This window comes from Ammospiza caudacuta, chromosome 4 (assembly GCF_027887145.1).
Source record: "Ammospiza caudacuta isolate bAmmCau1 chromosome 4, bAmmCau1.pri, whole genome shotgun sequence".
Lineage (NCBI taxonomy): Eukaryota > Metazoa > Chordata > Aves > Passeriformes > Passerellidae > Ammospiza > Ammospiza caudacuta.
The window spans coordinates 26416775-26436739 of record NC_080596.1 but is presented as its reverse complement, the minus strand read 5'-3'; the positions used below and the strand labels follow the sequence as shown (position 1 = coordinate 26436739).

At 42.5% G+C, this 19965-nt stretch overlaps 2 protein-coding genes across 4 annotated transcripts in view; one reads left to right on the top strand and one right to left on the bottom strand.

Annotated features, from left to right (window-relative positions):
- NAA15 (N-alpha-acetyltransferase 15, NatA auxiliary subunit) overlaps window positions 1-16679 on the bottom strand; it is a 35317-nt gene extending 18638 nt beyond the window's left edge. For both annotated transcript variants that reach the window (XR_009274648.1, XM_058803212.1), the window contains exons 1-4: window positions 16435-16679; window positions 3047-3131; window positions 2117-2221; window positions 1322-1479 (exon numbers count right to left, since the gene is read on the bottom strand). Coding sequence is in view for 1 of the 2 variants with exons in the window: in XM_058803212.1 (XP_058659195.1) it covers window positions 1322-1479; window positions 2117-2221; window positions 3047-3131; window positions 16435-16488 (402 nt within the window). In the remaining variant the exon portion in view is untranslated. The remainder of the gene's footprint in view (window positions 1-1321; window positions 1480-2116; window positions 2222-3046; window positions 3132-16434) is intronic.
- A 158-nt stretch (window positions 16680-16837) lies between these two features.
- On the top strand, window positions 16838-19682 carry NDUFC1 (NADH:ubiquinone oxidoreductase subunit C1). 2 transcript variants are annotated; one of them, XM_058804186.1, is made up of 4 exons: window positions 16845-17121; window positions 17841-17944; window positions 18741-18820; window positions 19517-19682. In XM_058804186.1, coding segments are annotated over exons 1-4 (246 nt in total). In that variant the 5' UTR covers window positions 16845-17060; the 3' UTR covers window positions 19518-19682. The 2 variants fall into 2 exon arrangements, with proteins under 2 accessions (XP_058660170.1, XP_058660169.1); XM_058804187.1 differs by lacking the exon at window positions 19517-19682 and having other exon boundaries at window positions 16838-17121; window positions 18741-18821.
- Window positions 19683-19965: the final 283 nt, after the last annotated feature.

Genomic DNA, 19965 nt, shown 5'->3' with positions numbered 1-19965 from the left:
AATCACAGCTGGAAAAGACAACAGATTTGCTTGGTATCACGCAATTTTAATGCTACAACTTGTTTTGTTATAGACTGCTGAAAGGCATTTTCAAGTAACTTAAAGGAAAAAAGTTACTTCTCATTGAGAATTGTCTAAACTGTCAAAAGTAGGGATTAACAAAGAACGAAAACTAGTTACAGCTGTTTTAATAGAATGGTGATCACTCAAAATATTTTCATGAAGTAGAGGCTGGAATTTAAAGGAAAGGAAAAAAAAAACCAATCAAAACACAACCTAATTCCCAGTTTTGAGAGCAAATTCACATTTCTTCAGAGACCAGCATATGATTAGCCATGAACTACTGACTTCTACGCATCCTAACATTTAATCCTTAATGCATTTGGCAACCATGTGTTACTTGTATGTTTAGAGATTACAAAATTTGCATTCACATTTATCCAGAAGCCAAGAAAATAGAAATTTGCAAGCACATTTTGCAAATGTGCATTTTAGCACCTACACTAAGTTCTAGCTATCTTGTCTTGGCAAGAGCGGAACCAAATTTCTAAATGAAAAAAATTACTATGAAAAAATCAGTGGTTAAGAATTGTCTTGACTGAGGAATAAGTTCTCTGAGGACCTGTACTAGCTCATGGTTCCACACAACTCTGAGCACAGAATTTTCTCCTGGCTATAACTAATGTTACCCTAATTTGAAAAGGAAGTAGTACATGAAGAGACCAACTAATGTGTTTTAAATAACACAACTTTAGAGGTGCAAGGGAAACCTAAAAAGATGAAAACCTGACAAAAAAATTGAGCAGTCACTCACTAATGTCCAAGCTGGCAAGGAACCAAATATGATCTTTCAAGCAGTACACTGCTTTTTCCGTTATTACCTACTGTTAAGAGAAAACAGGGGGCCAGTGATGTAAAGGTGGAGGGATATATAGTACAAAGTTACTAAAAAATACAAGCTCCTTTGCCTGAATAAAAGTCAAGTTCTAAACACATTGCCTCCTACCTACAGGAATCCTCTCAAGAAAAGAACAAGACTGGAGATTGCCTACAGCTGGGTTATACAGCACCAAAAAAAAAAACCTCCACAAGGCAAACAATTCTGCACTGAGCTGAAAATGCTTAATTTAATTTGCCATTAAATCTTTGTATTTTATAGAAATTGCCCAGTAGCACATCTGCTTTTACTTTATGAAGTGAAAGACTGGCATATAGTTTTAACCCTCTGGACCTAACTATTTTTTCTTAAAGTGTCATTAATCAATCTGCCCACTTTGCTGCAGTTCCCCAGATGATCATTAAATGCAGCATGCATACTCACCCTGTACCCTTCAAGATCCCTCATTTGAATCTGTAGCAGAGAAAGGTCTCTCAGGATTTGAAGATTGTCTTTGTCCCATTTCAGTGCATTTCTGTAGCATTTGATAGCTTCATCATACTTCTTGTCTGACCTCTGAAGAAGGCCATAGACGTGCCAACCTGGAAAACTCTGTTAAGGCTTCCTCTGAATTTGAGCAGGGACAAATGAGCTCCAACAGGGCAGGGACAGAACAGCTGGCAACAAGCTCTAGAGCTGTTTTGTAAATGGACAGGAACAGTAAAATTCCTTTTGTCAGGACTGTGCCAGTTATATGTATACAATCTGTACAATATGCTGTAAACGTTACTTTTCACACACTGGGGGAGGAAATAAAGTAACAGGATCTCTGAAAACACTCTTAGGCTTACTCAAACACAATTTTAGACAGCTGAAGTGCTGATACTTCCTGAACTCTAAGTGTATGAGCGTTCTTTTAACAATGTAATGGCAACCACTCATGCTTCCAAAGCAAATCACATGCTTAAATGCCCACCATGGGTTTACAGTTGCAGATTAATGATAAAAAACACACACTTCATGCCAGAATAATATGCAAGCTAACTGGGAGTGTAAGGACTGCAAAGCATTTGCACTTTGGAGAGCTTAGACAAAACATTTATTGGAAATTGAAAATTCTGCACTTCCAATCTGAACTTTAAACTGGCTTTTATTGCTATTCTATGAATGAAGCATATGCAGAAATGAAGTTTTCAATTTTTCATTTGACCAGCAAAAGCCCTGTTTCACAAAGGATACAGACATGACTCTTCAGGTCATTCCTCAGGCCTCTGCGCACAAGTTCATAAGCCTCCTCTTTCTTCCCTAGACAGTTCAGTGTCAGTCCTTTCATTGCCAAGGTTTCTAAGAAAGAAAAAGATTAAGTTAATTCTTTATTCATTTCATGGGTGATTCAGTTATTCATTTTCAAGGGTTTTAAGCTCCATATAGCAGCCCTAAACATAGTATAAATGCAAATTTAGATTCAGTTCTCACTATCAAGAATTCATTCTTTTCTCACATGGAAAACTCTACTGTCAGATTATTCACTTAAGTATATCATACACAGCAATAAACCTTTTATATTACTTCCATGAAAAGATGAAGGAATGCTTTATTTTAAACCTGTCTGTTCTACGAGCTTCTGGAGATTTTTTATTCACAACTCTGATATTTCTACACATCTACCCATACCACAGTAGTTGCAAAAAACCCACAAAGCCATTTCTGAACAGTGCAAAGAGACTTTCACTAAGTGGCAAGAGCTGACTAAAAATACAGTGAAGGAATAAATACCTTTTTCTTTTTTTAAAATAAGACTATTCCTTCAGAAAACTGGCATCCCACAGCTGACAGAATACTGAACAATATTCAGCCTCTTCCTTTTGTTTGTCACTTTTATGTGAGTGAATATCGATTTCCCATGAAAAGTGATTTTATTAATGCATACTTGCATTAGGAAACTTGCTCCATGAATCTTAGACTTGAATGATAAAGAATGGGAAGCTCTGACTACTGGTAAGATAAGTCTTTAAAATGACAAATCTTACCAACAGTAAGTGCTTAATACATGTTCCTGGATGCTCTTACTGCTTTATGGGCAAAAAGTTAACAGTGAAAGGTTAAAAAATTAAAATAATTACTGTAAAGTACAGTGAAAAAGAGAGCACATGCCATTTGAACACTTACCTCCATGTTCTGCAAACTTGGGATTGGAAAGGATCTGTTTACAGAACTTCAGCCCATTTCTATACTGCTTATGTTCATAACACCTCTGTTGAAAAACAAAATAAGTTTTTTCAAAAAATTTGTAGAGTGGAAGTGTTCATGCATGTCTGAAATGAAGCATCAGTACACATACAGATTTTAGAAAATGTACTAATATTTTAATGAATCCTGTTTTATTGAGCTTCTTGTGTTTAAAAATTCTTTCCATTGACAGGAAAAAAAAAAGATGTTAGCAACACCAGGAGTTTAAATGTAGAAGTAAAGACATACTATCATACAGCAGAATCTCAAGACAACCACAGGAAGCTCAAGTGCCTGAAGAGATTCAACTCTCCCTCAACACAAAAGGTAAGCACTGAACCCACTCTGGTCAATTATCCTGAATAGAAACCCACGAGACAACCTCCAACAAGCAGACGAGCTGGAAAGACAAAAATCACTGGAACTTGGCTTAAACTACCTCTGACAGCAACCTCTCAGGATGAGTTTGATTACAACATGTATCTCATACACCCAGACTTTCAAAACTGGCATATAGTAACATTATCTTGCCATACTGGAAATTTAAACATTCCTCTACTGTTTTCGTAGTCCAACTGTTTTGGCTGAGCCTCATTCATTATGCAAGGTGACCACAATGCACTGCAGCACACAGCATGACCTTTTGAAACTAGTTTTAGTATTTTATTTATGTAAATATACTTCTTCTGCTCATATTTAAATAGAAGGCAGAAGAAATAACATTACAAACACCAATTCATAGATTTTAGGTCACTTCAGCAAATGCTTGGAACCTCTTACATGTAATGTTTCTGTAATGAAATAAACATTTAAGAGTCCAGGAGTACAGGAGCACACACTGACTAAGCACCAGCCCAAATCCTATTAATCCTGTTATTAATTACAAAGTCATTCATAACAGGATCTCACTGACTCTGGTTGATTCATTCTGGTGGCAGGATGGTGGACAGGTGTGTAAAAATTGGGTACAACTCAGTTTCAGGTCCTTCTAAATAAGTTGTTGCTCAGGATTCCATCTTTCCTCACACTGCTCCAAAGTAATTATCCAAGAGCATTCATAAGCACATATGGACACCATGTGTCCTCAAACCACTCTCAACAAAAATATTTAGGAAAGGCAGACTCAAGAGGTCTTCCCTTCAAGCAGACAGTTCTAAAAATAAAACTGGAAAGAGTTACATGAATGTTAGGGGAAATGCTTAAAAAAAGAAAATGGCATATTTACAACTTCTGTGTTTTATGCTGCTCTTCATAATGAAAGATGATGTTTAGTGTCTGGTTTTCTCTTGGAAATACCAACAATAAATTTCAAAGCTATAAAAAAATGGCAGAACACTAAGTGCATGTATTATTTTCTAGCATTAAAGTCATACAGGTGAAATAATGACTGAAGACCAAGATGCATCACTCACCACCCATCTTGCTCCCCCTACACTGTCACCCTTTGGAGAAAGGAAATTGCTCACATGGAAACAGAAGGAGCAGGAAGAGCCCAGAGAGTGCAAGCCAGATGTACTCACAGAGGAGCAGATCAACAAAAGAATTAGATGGTTTGAGCTTGAGCAGACCTTCAAAGGCCATCTAGTTCCACCACCCCCATGGGCAGAAACACCCTACACCACCTTGTTCAAAGCCCCATCCAGCCCTGACTTTGAACACTTCCAAAAGACAACTCCCTCTGTTCACCAAGGACAGGAGAAGTCAGCACTGCAAAAGAACATCTGAAGGGTTAGGTAAGAGAAAATCTGTACAGACAACTTTTTTTTTTTTTTCCTATTAAACCTGACTGGGTATTACTTACACCTTCCAGTCATTATCAGCTTTCAAGCAGCTGGCTGAGTCACTATAATCAGCCAACTAGTCAAAGCTGACAGACTTTTTCTTTTTTTTTTTTTTTAATTGAAACCATCAGTCATAAATGTTACAGGCAGGCCTCCTCCCTGAAAAGCAGAGCCCCCACCCAGGTAGTTGTGAAAAGCAGCAGAACCTGTCACAGAAGTGGGGCAGCCACAGGAACTGAAGAAGGTGTCTGCAGCAACTAAGGCACTGACACAAGCAGATGGGGCACTCTGGATTTCTGCAATCTGGCTTTGAGCACAGCTTGCTCAGATGCTGGCTATGAACGTGACATCTTATCACTAAATGCTTCCATTTAATGTATTCTAACAACCAGGCTCCCACCTTGAAGCTTAAGCAAAGTCATATGGGATACATGCTAAAGACAGGAAATATCTGCACATAAAGTTTTCTAGGGTGATACAGAGCTTACAATGCAAGGTAGTTTGGAACAGAGCAAAGTCACCGACAATTGTAACAAATTCTTCCTTTAGGCTTCATGGAGGAAAGATTTACAAGTTTATATATACTTACATCTCATAACTCAGAAACCACTTGGATAGGGCCAACAAATTATCAGGAAACAATCTGGAAATACTTTTATCTCCAGAATATAGCTCTGTATATAGACATGGCTGTGTATACTCCCCAGTGAAGCATCAAATGCCTCCGTTGACAAGTCAGTTCTAGATCAAGACAAGTTGGAATGATTTCCTGTATACAATTTCACCAAGTTTTCTTGTTAATACTTTCAAGGTTATTTCATTCTGTTAATGCAAACACTTGAAACTGTGTTTTTTATGTGTTTCCTTATTCTGTGTATGTGTTCTGTGAGCATACTGTATGCTTTGACAATGGAAGGAAAGGAGCAAATGAAATTGAGGTCACATTTAGCTCTTCAAAAAAGAAGAGACTGTTTCCTCATAGTGGGCCCAACAGCACATTGAGATTCCCCTGCCTGAAGCTGTGCACATACTTAACTCATCCTCCAGAGAGATTATGGACTAGCAAACTCAAATTAAGGTGGGAATGGGACACAAGGAAGCCAGGATAGAAACACATGCAACCACGGCTGGTACAAACATCAGTGAACCCATAGTTTCAAGGAACAGACAATTCAAACAAAAATCTTTCAACAAAAAGGAGACAGAAAATATACACACAGCCTGGGAAAGAAGATCCTTAAGCAAGTAGTAGTTTCTGAGTGAGAGAAGAAAAAAGAACAAGCAATTAAATTTAAAAAAAAGAAAAAAAAATCACAGAAGCAGGAATGGTGACATGTCAAGTATTCTTGGGACATAAAGATACAGGCTTCCTGGAAACAGGAATTTTATTCATCTGGGTAGCTTGTTTCCTCCCAGATGAACAGCTTGTAGCAGTCATTCCCAGAGCTCCAGCCCCTGCTTCAGGACAGATGTTCTGCAGAAGTGACATTTCTCTGTCCCAGAGATGGCCTGAGGAGCACAGCTGCCTGCACTAAGCTAAATTCCTGCGCGTGTAAACTTCAAAGCCAGCAGGGACAGTGTGCCTGTGATGCCTGACAGACAAGGGCTGCAGCTACAACGTGTGACATCATGAGATGAGAAAACATGAAAGCTAAACTTTAAAAGAGTAAGGTTAAGAAGGCTAATGCTTCAGAAGAACAGAATCTGACTCTACATCAGTACTGAATCTATTACACATTTCCTGCCTTTCAAAGCTTTTAGTTTAATAAGTTACCAGATCTTTTAAGACATCTAACAAACTTTTGTATACATGCTGTTGCCAGAATTAAAACCTATTCTAAACACACCAAGGTTCTTTTAATATCCCTTAACTAATTTTCTGTCTTTATAGGAAGGAAATAACACCTGCTTTTATACAATTGCACAAAGAATTAGTAAGATGAGGCAGGCAAAGTCTGATTCCTTAGAAATCAGGAGGTAAGTGACAATTTGTATTTACATTGCTTCCCCCACCAAGTATTTATTCAATGGATCAGAAGGCACAGCAATTACTAGATGGCCCATATTATCTACAATTCCAAGTCTGAGGTGGCAGGAGGGCTTTATTCTGATGTTCTCTAAACTGCATTAAGGCATCAGTGCAGACTCAGTCTCTGGCCAGCAGATGCCTCACACACACACGGCTCACTGTGCCAAATGTGAATAAATTCCTCCCCGTTCCTTCTTTGGTGGCTGCCATGGAGGAAGGTGAAGAGACTCCTACTATTCACAGCTTATCTACATCAAGTCACAGCTCATGGCTACATGGAGTTTGTTGCTCCCTTGCCCCAGCTTTCCATTTTTGAATCTTCTCCCATCTACTCTCTAAACCCTGCTGCCAAACCTACAGGCAGTGAACACTGACATGGATTCTTGAACAAGGTAACCACAAGGTTGTTATACAAGGGCCGTGCTACTGATTACAGTAGCACTAAGAGCTGCTTACAATAGCAGAAACTACTTCCATCCAAACTTAATTCAGCACTATTTTCTTTATATACAGTATAAGCAAATACATTGTGACCAGAGCATTTTAGAGATTTTATATTTTTGAAATTTACACGACTAGGCTCTGTAACTGTTTGCTACTGTGTTAGGTTAACACAATCTGGCTTTTAGTGGTGGCAGAGGAACCACAGAGGCTTCTGGGAAAGAAAGGGTCCTTGAACTTCTACTATGCCCAGCAGAGCCAATTCCTAAAGGCTCTGATGACTGAACACCAATTCTCCCTCGAGTTGGAGAAAAGGAAAAGGTGAAAACACCTTTTTAAGTTTTATTACTGTTTTGCCCGTAAAATGCTTCTTTCCAATCCTTACCTCAGCTCATGAACTCCTTTATAATTGTTCTTTCCACCTGCTCTGCTCAACTATACCAAAGAATGAGTGAATGATTTTTTTGTGGGTGCACTGGCATTTGGCCAGCATCAAACCCACGACAGCTACCTGTAAGCCAGCAGTGTATTTTACCTGCCAAGTAATTCTTCCCTCTCAAACTAGACATTTTAATGGTCAAATACATGTGCTTCCAACTAAAACTAAAGGATATTAGTCAAGTGAAGCATTCTGACAAACAGATATCTCCCTCAGGGGACACAGCACACAGCAGACTGGACTCTGCCATTTATACATGAAATATTTTGCACATATTCACACCAAGGACTGCAAATCCTTTTATCACAAAGCAGTCTTCACATCCTCCAAACATTTGAAAACTAAGGTAAATTATTTAACAGCCATCCAGACTTAAACGTGCTATTTATAAGAAATTTTATACAAACTACACTGCAGACTGAAGTATGTTGTACATTCAGTAACACCAAGAGTTAAGATCAGCTGAACATCAGGTGTTACCATGAGCCTGATCAGAAGCTTCACAGTGAATCTACCACCAAGTACCACTCAACCTACACAAAGAATCACCTCAATCACAACACAAAGCAGAAAACTCCCTTTCAAGCAGGTACACTTGAGGATCAACACACAGGTACAACCCAGCTGATTCAAGAGTGTTTTAAAACTAATTTGCAGCAGTGAAAGAAAAAAACAAAGGAGTCTATGCTGCCTGGATTTTGCAGCTGATTAAACAGGTGAGAAGCACACCCAGAAGTGTTTCATGAGCAAGATGAAGGCAGTCACAGAAGACCAACATAAAGGAGCAACCACCTTTGTCATCTCACCTGCAAGCATGCAAGACTAGAGGTTTTCCCTCTAGAGTAATTATCAAAGACAAGAAGGTATCATCTATTCCCCAAGCTCACAAGTGGGAGCACTGGGGCATTATTGACTACTTTCTTTTTATTCTTATTTGAATCAGCACAAGAAAGAGCAGAGTGAGAATTAAATCAATATAGCAGAACCAGGTGGGTGGAATGGGATCACATTACCAATTGTTATGCCCTTTGAAATTGAACAGAAACCAAAAATAGTGTGTAATTTCCATTAAAGAGACAGAATTTTAGAAAAAAAAACAGCATAAAGAACTTTTAACTGTTTTCTCTTCTAAGACTCTGTTTTACCAGGTCACACTTTTTACTCCAACCTAACACGCCACATCTGCAATGTAACTGAAGTAAAATGAATGTAAACTACCTCGTGCCCCAATACTTAAAAACAATCAACTCAAACCAACCAAACAAAAAGCCCCACCAAAACCCCCACAGGAAATCTCTTCTCACCCAGAAATAATGCTGTAGAAGTAAGCATCCTCATTTAGTCGGTGCTGTGACAGACCAGCTGAAGAATATGATTTTCTCGAGATTGAGCCCCAGAAGACATCAAAGCTGCAAACTGAACTTCTCTGGAGTTCACTGTACTCAGCCCCTCTCCTTCAGCAAGTGACACAGCCAGTGTCACCATCAGAGGAAACATACTGCAGACAATTCCCCATCACATACAAGAGTCACCAGGACAGCTGATCTACACATGGGCACAGGTGAGCATCTCACTGGCAAGGCATCTACACATGGGCACAGGTGAGCATCTCACTGGCAAGGCATCTACACATGGGCACAGGTGAGCATCTCACTGGCAAGGCATCTACACATGGGCACAGGTGAGCATCTCACTGGCCCCAGGAAGAAGCACAGCGAAGAAGGGGCTGCTCAAACAACACAACTCACAAATTTGTCACTGCTGTCCTCTTCCCTAGGGTTCTGAGGCTTGAGCCCATCCACGGTGGAGGAGGAGATGGACTACATTACCTTCAAAGGTCTCTTCCAACCAAATTATTGGTCCCCAAATGATTCTATGGTTCCACAACAAACCCTTTCAACTAGAGCAGTGTGCTCTTAGGGGACCCCAGTTTCTCCCAGTGGCAGTCATGGATGTACACTTGGGGCATCCCCTGGCAACTAGGATGCTGTGAGATCTCTGGCAGCAGGAAGCACTGGAATCCCTGGCCTTTGAATCACCCAAGGTGTGCATATCCTGCACTCTAAGTGCCCATCTGCCACTCTGATTCTATCTACTTCTTCCAGCACGGCTCAGAGGCAGCACTTCCCAGACAGTGAACTCAGGTGCTGTGTTCCAGCACAGTTCCTCTCTACAGGCAGACGAGACCAGGTCAAGTCACTAAAGTGCACTAACTCAAGCTAAATGCAGTAAAGAAGATGCTGAAAGCTGGAAGCATTAGGAGCTACTACTCACCATGAATTAGTGGGCTCTTTGAGCACTAACCATATCAAACAGCTCAGCAGCTCCAGGCAAAAGATATTCCACACCGATTCAATTTCATGACAAACACAAGATATATAAACCCAAGGACTGAAGAAACCACACAAATCTTGCGGCTGTGTTAATGCTGAAAAGCTCTGGAGCAAACTGGCATCGTTTTCTGCTGTCAAATTGAAACAAACTATCCTCTTTCACTGCTCTGAAGTGTTAATTAATTGAATTGTTCAGTGTAACAAACAGCTTCAACAATTGCCTGGTTCAATGGATTAATAAATCCTCCTCTGCACAGCATGCTTTACCTTTTGTAAGTCACTGACATCTTCCTAACTAGTGGTGCGTGGTAGCATACAACCAGAGGAATAGAAAAAGTTGAAATTCAAATTAGTTAGGAAGAATCTAAGAAATATGTACACCTTTTCATTTAATACTAAGGCAGAAAAAACAAATCTATGCTATATCTACACTTCTGAATTGGTCTTATTCCTTTATTTCAGAAAATACAGCTGGAAACAGGAGCTGATAAATAGTTAACTACAGCTCTTCTGGAAGACTAGAAATCCTCACTCACTGAAGACAGACTTGCTGAAAAAAAAAACCACTATTCAAAATCAGTTCTGTTGGCCTGGACTTGCTTACATTAACCTCTTCTTGGGGAGAATTACCATGAATTCGGCCCTGTCAACTAAAATACAGTGACTTCTGTTCACAGCCTCCACATTCAGGTTTCCTCCCTGAACTCATCAAGAAACCCACTGTACCTCACAAGAGATCCAGGATGCACAGGATATGGTTGGTTTTTAATGATCATCTGAAACAACAAATTGTATCAATCCAAATTCCAAGATGTGGCATAAAAATGTCTAAAGGAGCCTTGGCTGTTCTGGACTGAGACCTGAGCTGAAGTATTCATGTATCTCACAAAATAATCCAAGACACATGGTGAGGCTGTGGCATTTTCCACCTATGTATTACACCTAGAGTACTCCTCACCCTTCGCACTGAGATATGCAAGATGAGGTCTGGTGGCACTGAGCATTGAGAAATAGTTAAATGGGCCTATTAAGATAAGAAAGTTGTTCTTTAACATTACAAGGTTTGGTAACTTGATTCTGTGGTATCACAAAAGCAAACAGAAATCCCTGCAGCAAGCCCCACTGACCTCACTTTTAAGGGTGGCAGTGAATAATTGTTAATTTTCCCTAAATCCCCTATCAGCAAAATCAGAAAATGCATAGTTCCTTACACCCACTCCCGTTGCATTGACACGGTGCTGTTGCAGACAAGAGATTTAAACCTGAAACATCCACATAAAGTCCAATCAACAAAATCTCATTACAAAAACCTTTCAAAAACAGAAATAAACACAGCTTCATCAAATCCTAACCAAAATAATGGGTAGTAGCATATAAATAATTAACTCCCTTGCCCTAATTGAAACCACTTTGGGTTCAATTAAGAGTATCTATAGCCTTAACAATGTAAGACTGGCTGTAATCTTACAGCTGACAATGTTTATGTTAATGAGTCTTTTATTTTCACCAGCAAAACGGATAAAATTATGCTGCTCCTTGGAAATTTACAGCAGTGAATCATGTTTCTACAATTTCTGACAGCTCCAGTGACAAAAAATGGCCTAATTTCATGAACAGGCTTTAGTAACATGTATTTCTCAAGTGAATCCTCAGTGGCATCCTGAAGTCTCAAACAGTAATTAATTTCTTAAGCAGCTTTGAGAAACAGTTCTGAAAAATAAGATCAGTGATTCTGCTTAAAGCAGCAAGCCTATCCTGTATTTCCATTCCAATGTTCCTGCCATGACACAATTTCTCTTGCTACTACTACTGACCAAGTAGAGTATTCCTCTTGGCAAAGAAAAATGAAGTAATTGACATCTCAACAGACAAGCAATTGGAAGAGCCATGTTAGTAATTCCATATTTCAACAGAAAGACAATATATGATAAAATTCCAGTGGTGTGCATACTTGATTACTGTACAGCCATGCAAATGCAACAATGACTGCAAACAAACTAATTTACTTGGTTACTGATAAAAGTGAAATTCTGGAAATCAAGTCTTTAATCTTGAATTAAGATGACTTAAGAAGAGATTTCCAAGTCTTGTCACCTCAGCAGTCTTAAAATCAGCACCTGAATTTCTATGACAGAACAAATTTTTAAAGGCTTCATGCTGATGAGAGTGTTAGTAAAGGAGAAGCACTGGTCTGTCTAGTTTCAAAGTGCAGGGACAGGGAGTAGATTCTGGAATGAAGAAACAGGAAGATGGCCCAGCAGGAGGGCCTTGGCATATTTACAGCAGAGGCACGGCAGAGAGGTTGTTCAACAGGCTTTTTATCACCAGCAAGTTCCTCCATCACTTGGTAGAGCACTTCTCAGAGCCAGCATGGAAAGGAAGCCCACCAGCTCACAGACAGTGCCCACAAGCGCTGCAATGTGCAGGTGAAAATGACCACAGGAAGGGGAAATGTCCCTGTCCCTCAGCAGACACTCTGCTTACTGCAGTGCCCCACAGCAGCACACGGGTCTGGCCATGCCCTATCAAGCCTGCACAGCACCTAAGGAAAGGACAGAGATGGAAGATGAACAGCTTCCATGTGTCAAAATGGCCATGGCTAATCCCCAGTCCTGAACAGGGAAACTGATCTGCACACAATGCAATACACACCAGCTCAGAGCAGTACGGCATCCCCTTCCTTAGAACATGACTTCTGGAGCACAAAGCAGAGTTGTGAGCAGTGGAACTGTTTAAACAAGGACTCCACACACTCACACAGCCCAACTGCTTGTTTCCAACATAAAACACAACAACGTTTCACTTCTGAAACACTTGGACTTTTCTCCTCTTTGCTCATCAAAGGCTAAGCTCACTATGCATGGTGAAAAGTACTTGCACCACCTCAGCCTGCCAGAACTCTAAGAGCTTCACCCTGATGTTTCAAGAGACTGAAAAAACTCTTCCACAAAATATATGGCACCCCTAACAGCTCTATATTTAATTTCTCTTCAACACTTTTTCAATAAATATATTTAACTTCTACATCCAAAGAAAACTTGAGTATTGTCTTTGGGATTTGTGAAATAAAACTGAACATCATTGATGAACTGTACCTGACCAGATATAGCGAATAAATAATTTGGCAAAATTCCAGGAAGGGTTAAGGAATGTTCATCAGCTACATTTAATTAAAAATCAGTCAATCTTACATCCTACAACTACTAGTTCTACAGTTGATACTAGGGGGGTGGGGGTAGAAGGAAATGGAATACACCTCTTTTTCCATTACTTCATAGTGTATCCAGCCTTATGTGTATCAAAATGCCACCTTAACCATTCCTGTGCTCTGTTCACTATTCTACCCTTTCCCCTGCCTCCACCTGAATTATTCTCCAGTAATTTCTGGACTGCCTAGAAATTATGTGTGTTCAAAAGAATCACAAAGACTCAATTATTTTAGATGTTCAAATGTTGATATCCACTTTTGCTCTAAATTCCTCAGAATCTCTAGGCAGTAGAGCATCTACTTGTAGACATAACAGCAAATAGTCAAAACTATAAAAAATATATGAGCTAGACGCTTTTATTTTAAATGGAAGTGCAGGTTTAAGGAGAACAGTGATTGCTAATCCTGTGGGTGTTTTTTTTTATTCAAGCTAATTATGCAGATCTCTTTGCTGCTGTACTACAGGAACTCTGAATTGTAAAATGTCTTTCAAATGGAAAAATGTTTCTATTAGAAACTCCACATGCCTGTAAAGTGACTAGAAGAGATTAGTCTAGTTACAGGTGTACACACTTCTGAACTCAGAATTTGTCAGGTAAGTGGAAATGCTGTCTTTGAGCAAACCCCTACACATGAGAAAGGTACTGACCATGCAAGATGCTTACTACTGAACCAACAAAACAACCCAACTCTAAAAGCTAATTATTGCCCTTTGCAATGCAAAGCTGGGCAGGTTGGTAACATTTGTGCTACAGGTATATATATCTTAAAAAAAAAATTAAAAATGAGGCCTCAGGAATTGAAAAAACACACAAAGCACATTGAAAAACACCCCAACTTTATGCTCACTCACAAAAATACAAGGCACTTATCCACTCAGGTCCTGTGTTTATTATCTCCACGGAATTCAGAATGGGAATGGGTTTATACCTGTGTTAACAGTCTGCGTACCAGCAATTCCGCGTCTGTAAGGTATTGCATCCTTTCAGTAACCCTTGGGCCAGTTCCCAAAGCACCTGCTGACAAACCTCACGGAGGCACGCTGCACAGGACACACGGCCTGGCCGGCCAGGAGGCACCAGGGGTTTACCAGGACCAGCTCCCTCCTGGCTCAGGGCTGCCCAGGCAGCTCCTCCTTCCTAGAGAGCACCACACGGTGTGCCAGAGATACAGGGGCTACAGTCTCCAGAAAACATGTGTACAATGAGCAGAGGCTGCAGCATGACAGAGGTGTGAAGGGAAGAGGGAAGGCACACAAGGGAAGTAATTTTTCTTATGGCCTGCACTCAGGACTCCCTAAAAGATGTCTCACTGATTCAAGTCAAACACATAACTAAAACTTCACAAAGCAGGGTCACTATCTGTAGCAGGACATACAAGCAGTTCATTAGCAAAACTTTCAGTGTGATGAAAACCAGCTTTGAGCCTTTTCTATTCACCACGTGTTATAAAGATACCACATCAGAAGGCAGTCTTAAATACCAGACTGCACATCTGTCTCCCAGGCTCATCCCTGTGAGACAGGAAAAGCTCACAATGATACAACAGCTCCAGCCTATCCAGACACCTCAGACTCCACGATTTTTATTGAAGACCTTCAGCTTGAAAAAAAGCATACAGAAATCTGCTTGCACTGGGGCACACCTTTTCTAGTCTGAATCAAGCTTTGAATGCAAGGCTGCTGAGCCAGCACTTTCTCTAAAGACACTCTTTTTCCTTATTTGTTCCTGCCCTCCACACAAGTACTCAGACACATCCAAGCAAAGGGAAAAATAAAAACAAAAAACCAACCAAACCCGCTCAGACTGAAACAGGGAGAAGCTCCTTGATTCAGTGTACCCTGTAATCACACAAACCCTTCTCAATGCAAAGGAGGATGGATCACTGAGCAGCAAGGCAACATCTGCCCCAGCCCATAACACATGAAAAACTACACACTCAGTACAAGGTCATACCAACTCGAAAGCATGACTGAATCTTTTCAGAGATTTATAGTTCATATTTACTTTTTAACCCTAACTGAAACTGCATGTCTCACGGCCACATGCCTGTGCATAGGGCTTTCTAGTTCTACGTGCTCAGTTTCCACAAAATATTTTGGAAACAGAAGTGACAGAAGACTGTATACATCCCTCCCACTTAAGTGGCAGAAGTTTACAGAACCTTAAGAGTGCTGTTGCTCCAAGAGGACAACAGTACTCATCCTACTTCTGATCTTCGGAATGACTCAAAATAGTAGCCTAAGTCTTTCTGAAAGACAACATGAGATTTTTAGACAAAACCGACTTCTTCTGAGAGAAAGCAGCTTAATCCAAAAAGATTTTTGGATACAAAATCTGGTAAGTAAGTCCACTGAAGCTGCTCACTAACAAACTTAAGACACTTCCAATTCAACCCAAGTCCTTAGAAAGATAAATGTCCCAGCAACACCGCATGAAAGCTGAAACAAGTTCCTTAAGATGTAGCTGAATTGGGCCCCCTTTGCTGGTATTAGGACTGTAGACCATCTTAACCTCATTCTGAAAACCAGGCTTCTCGCCTAAATTACACTGAATGCTCTCTCATCCATATGCCAGCCGCCACCCAGCAAAATCGACTGACAAATTTCCATAGGAGCTGGCTGCAAATTAAACTTCAAGAAGACTTCAAAACCTTCATCCTTCTCCACTTCCTCCTTCGAAAGCCATCTTCTTACCGACCAACAAACATGGTTATTACCTACAGCAAAACAGTGAGTTATAAAAGAAGGTAAAAATAAAAAATGAAGCGAACCCAGGGTGGGTGCTCGGCAGGACAGCGGCTCTGCAAGGCGAGCGATGAATGAAGCGGCGGCGGGGCATTTCCCGGAGCCCGGGGTGCCTCACCGCGGCCGGCGCTGGGACCCGCGGGGCGAGCGGGCGGACGCGGCAGCCCCGGCGCTGCCCCGGCCGGGCGGGACGGGGCGCGGGCGGCGCTGGCCCCGGCTTGCCCCAGCGGAGGGAGCCGCGGCCAGGGCGGTGCCGCCGGGACTCCGCTCCCCGCCGGCTCGGGGTACGAGCCGGGGCCTCCTCGACCCGCTCCCCGCCGCCGAGCGCGGGCCTCCCGCTCCGCCACTCACCAGAATGCGCTTGAAGAGCGCGTTCTCCTTGGGCGGCAGGCTCACGGACGGCATCCTCCCCGCCGCCGGCTCCGGCGCCGCCGAGGGGTTCCGAGGAGGAGACTGAGTGGGCGGGCGGGCGGGCTACGTCCCGTCTCCGCCGCTCGGCCGCCGCCGCCGCGAGCCTCGCCGCTGGAATTCCGCCGCTGCCGCCGGCCGCGGGCCCGGCCCTTCCCGGCCCTTCCCGCTCCTTCCCGGCCCCTCCGGCCGCCGCGCGCGCCGGGCTCCCCGCGCCAGCCCCGGGCGCGCTCACGTGGTCCCGAGCGGCCGCCGAGCCGCCGCCAAAATGGCAGCGCGGCGCTTCCCCAGCCGGGTCACGGCGGCCCCGCGCATGCGCCGCGGCCCCGCGCCGGCCCCGCCCCGCCGGTTTTGTGGGCTCCGCCGCCGAGCCGCGGCCGGCCCGGCGTGGTTCCGGAGCGGCGGCGCCACTGCCCGGTGCCGGCGGCGGGCGGGAAAGAGCGGAGAGCCATCGGGCTGCGCAGGGCCCGCCGACTCTCGCGCGGCGGAGCTCGCCCGCCCGGGCGCCGGGGCACGGGCGGGGCGGGGTGGTCCCACCCCCGCGGGCGGAGCCGCGTCCGGTCGACAAGATGGCGGCGGGCCTGAGGGCGGTGAGGCGCTGGGGGCTGGTGGCGGCACCGCCCAGCCTTGGTGAGCGGCGGTGGCGGGAGGAGATCCCCTTCGGGGCAGGCTGGTGGGCTTCAACCCGGCCCGGCCTGGCCCATTGACCTAGGGCTGCGGGAGCCCTGCTGCCTGGTCAGGCGGCGGCGTCCCCGTCAGCCAGTCCGCGTCTGGCGGTAGAGGAAGCTTCGTTGGTAGCTTCTCTCCTTCTACTGTTTTTAATCGAAGCCCATTAGCTATCTTTAAATCTTTTATGTGTTTTAAGTTGGTGTTGCTTCCGGGCCGGGGGAGGGCTCACCGTGTCTCGCCGCGGTGGTGGTGCCGGCCCTTCCCGGACAGGCTGTGCCCGTAGCGCGCTCGATTAGCGGGGATCGGAGGCGGGAAAGGCCCGGGGCCGGGGGCTTCGGGCAGGGGACTGTGAGAGGCATCCTTATGGAGCAGAAGATGCGGGGGGAAATTGTTATTGTGGCTGGGGAACTGGCAAAAAGCGCTGCTTTGAGGTGTTGGCAGCCCGCCCGTCCCCTCTCTGGCGGGTCAGGGAGCGTGTGCTGCGGGGATCCTGCGAGCAGATCGGCTCGTTATGTTATGTTATGTTATGTGTAAGTGTTATGGAGACCGCTTCATCATTGCATTCATTTGGGGTTTGTTGTTGTCGTTTGCTATTTTCCCTGATTGCACGGATGTCAGTAAGAACCTGGTAGTCTAACCCTGAGGAATAGTAATGCATTTGTAATCTTGTGCCTTTTTAGCTTTTACTCGTTCTGCATTTGTTGTGAAAAAAGCGAATAATGCCCAACCGAACTGGCTGCGAGTTGGCTTGGCGTTTGGCACCAGTGCTGCCTTGTGGGCTCTCGTAAGTGTTTTCATTTGGTTTTGTTGAACTTGACTATTCCTTTAAAATTATAATAGTGACATGAATGCAGTGACTGCAAACTATTGAGTTTACTGAGGTAATGGATGGTCATAGCAGGTCTCAAATTTGAAGCATGATTATGTTCATTACTTATGTTTTCCCAGCTTTATGTTGTGCTCTTATTTTAAGAAATGAACAACTTCCTAAGCTTCTCTCTGTTGCAAACAGAGAATTAATTCTTCAAGCCTGTTGGATTAATGCTTTGGCATCATTTTCCCCATGGTCTTTCCAAAAAGAGAGAAGACCTAGGGATGTGCCCAGATAATGTTGTATTTATCACACTACCAATGCATTCTCACTTTTTAGCTGGTTAAGGTGGTTTTAGCTGATTTCAATGGATTAAGACCCCTTTTTCCTGAGCAAAGTGCAGATGTAAGATACTTCTGTTTCAGAGAACTCACAGACTTTGTGGTGTTAAAGAAAGCAGGGTGCAGTAGAATCGTGCAGGATCAACTGCACTCCCCATGGTGACAGTGTTTTCAGGGTGGGATGGGTTTCCCCCTTTTTTGGGGGTGGTGAATTCATTGGCAGTGGTCAAGAGAAAATGTTTGTCCTACGAGGCATTGTTCTCACACCTTTTTCAGTTGTTAATTTAGATGTGTTGTGTTCTGGACGGTCCCAGTTACATACTGGTTTGCATGCTGGTCACAAGTATTTCATATTCTGCGAGCTGTCTTTGCTGTCTGGATCCAGCTGTGAATTGTATAGCTGTTTATAATATTCTGCCCTTTTATAGCTTATCAAGCAGCACAATGAGGATGTAACGGAATATGAAAGAAGAAAAGCGAGAGCACATAAGTGTAGTCAGTGTTCATAGTAAGTATGCACATACCAATGCTTTTGACTTAGCTGAACACAAATTGTGAAGGTCTTTGACATCTTTTGGAAGTCAAGATACTGAACTGACTTATAGTCTTCTTTTTTTCCTCAGTACTTCGCATTTTGGATTTTACTATTCTTTTAAATCATTCCCAGCTTTAAAATGATAGGGTGGCTGATCTGTATTTTCGTATATTCACTTGTGTGTGTATTCCCTCTTAGCTTTCTGTCTTGAACATGCAAACTCTTAGAAAATAACACATCTCTTACAGTGTCTGCAATGAATAAAAGTTGTAAATTGAATACCTTATAAATGGCTCAGTGGCAAGGAAACAAGAGTGACTAATGATAGCTTATCTTTTCATCTTGGTTTTTCTTTTAACATATGTACAGTGGGGTCTGTGCCTGTAGATGTGCACTATAGGGCAGAGTGTATGTAGTTATTGTCCCCTTTTCAGTAAAAAAACCATAATTTGTGTTTCTGCCAGCTAAGAAGTCTTTGGGGATTATGGCCTCAGAGGAATTAACATGAAAAAAATCCTTATACTACAGAAAACCTTGTGGTGCTGTGGTTATTTTTCCCCATGAATGTTCCTCTCCAGATAAAAATGCAGGATGTTATGAGATGTTTCTTGCCACTTTGATCACATCTATTTTTCTTGTTGCTAGGATTTTTTTCTTTTCTTTTCTTAGGCTGATGACATGGTCACAAAGAGACGTGCACTACAGAGCCAAGTGTATGTGGTTGTTGTCCTATGAATAAATGAGCACAGAAGAAGTAAAAGGTTATCTAATGTATGTTCATACATTTCATGTGCATAATTAAAAATAAATTATAAAGTCTAGAAGAAACCTGAAACTACTTTCTTTACCATCAATATTTCATTCTGCTGGTTGAAGTTGTTTTATGTTTTCATTTCCATTTCTTAGTTTATCAGTCTTATTTTCAAAACTGCCTTTGTTATTCTGGAGGATATATTATAAAATTAAACATCAGTTCAGATGAAGTTCAGTAAATGTTCCAGAAGTGTAGTCTTGCTCTGCCATCACTGTCACTGCTAAATTTATAAAATAAGCAAATATAAGAATAGGATCTGTATAAATGCTAAAATCTGCGTTTTCCTGTGAGCATTTTGGGGACT

What these genes read in the sequence shown, in the direction of transcription:
- NDUFC1 (XM_058804186.1), top strand. Translation starts at nt 17,061, where the DNA reads ATGGCGGCGGGCCTGAGGGCGGTGAGGCGCTGGGGGCTGGTGGCGGCA. An exon ending in GGCGGCACCGCCCAGCCTTG is followed by an intron (nt 17,122 to 17,840) that starts GTGAGCGGCGGT and finishes GTGCCTTTTTAG; the next exon opens with CTTTTACTCGTTCTGCATTT. An exon ending in GTGCTGCCTTGTGGGCTCTC is followed by an intron (nt 17,945 to 18,740) that starts GTAAGTGTTTTC and finishes GCCCTTTTATAG; the next exon opens with CTTATCAAGCAGCACAATGA.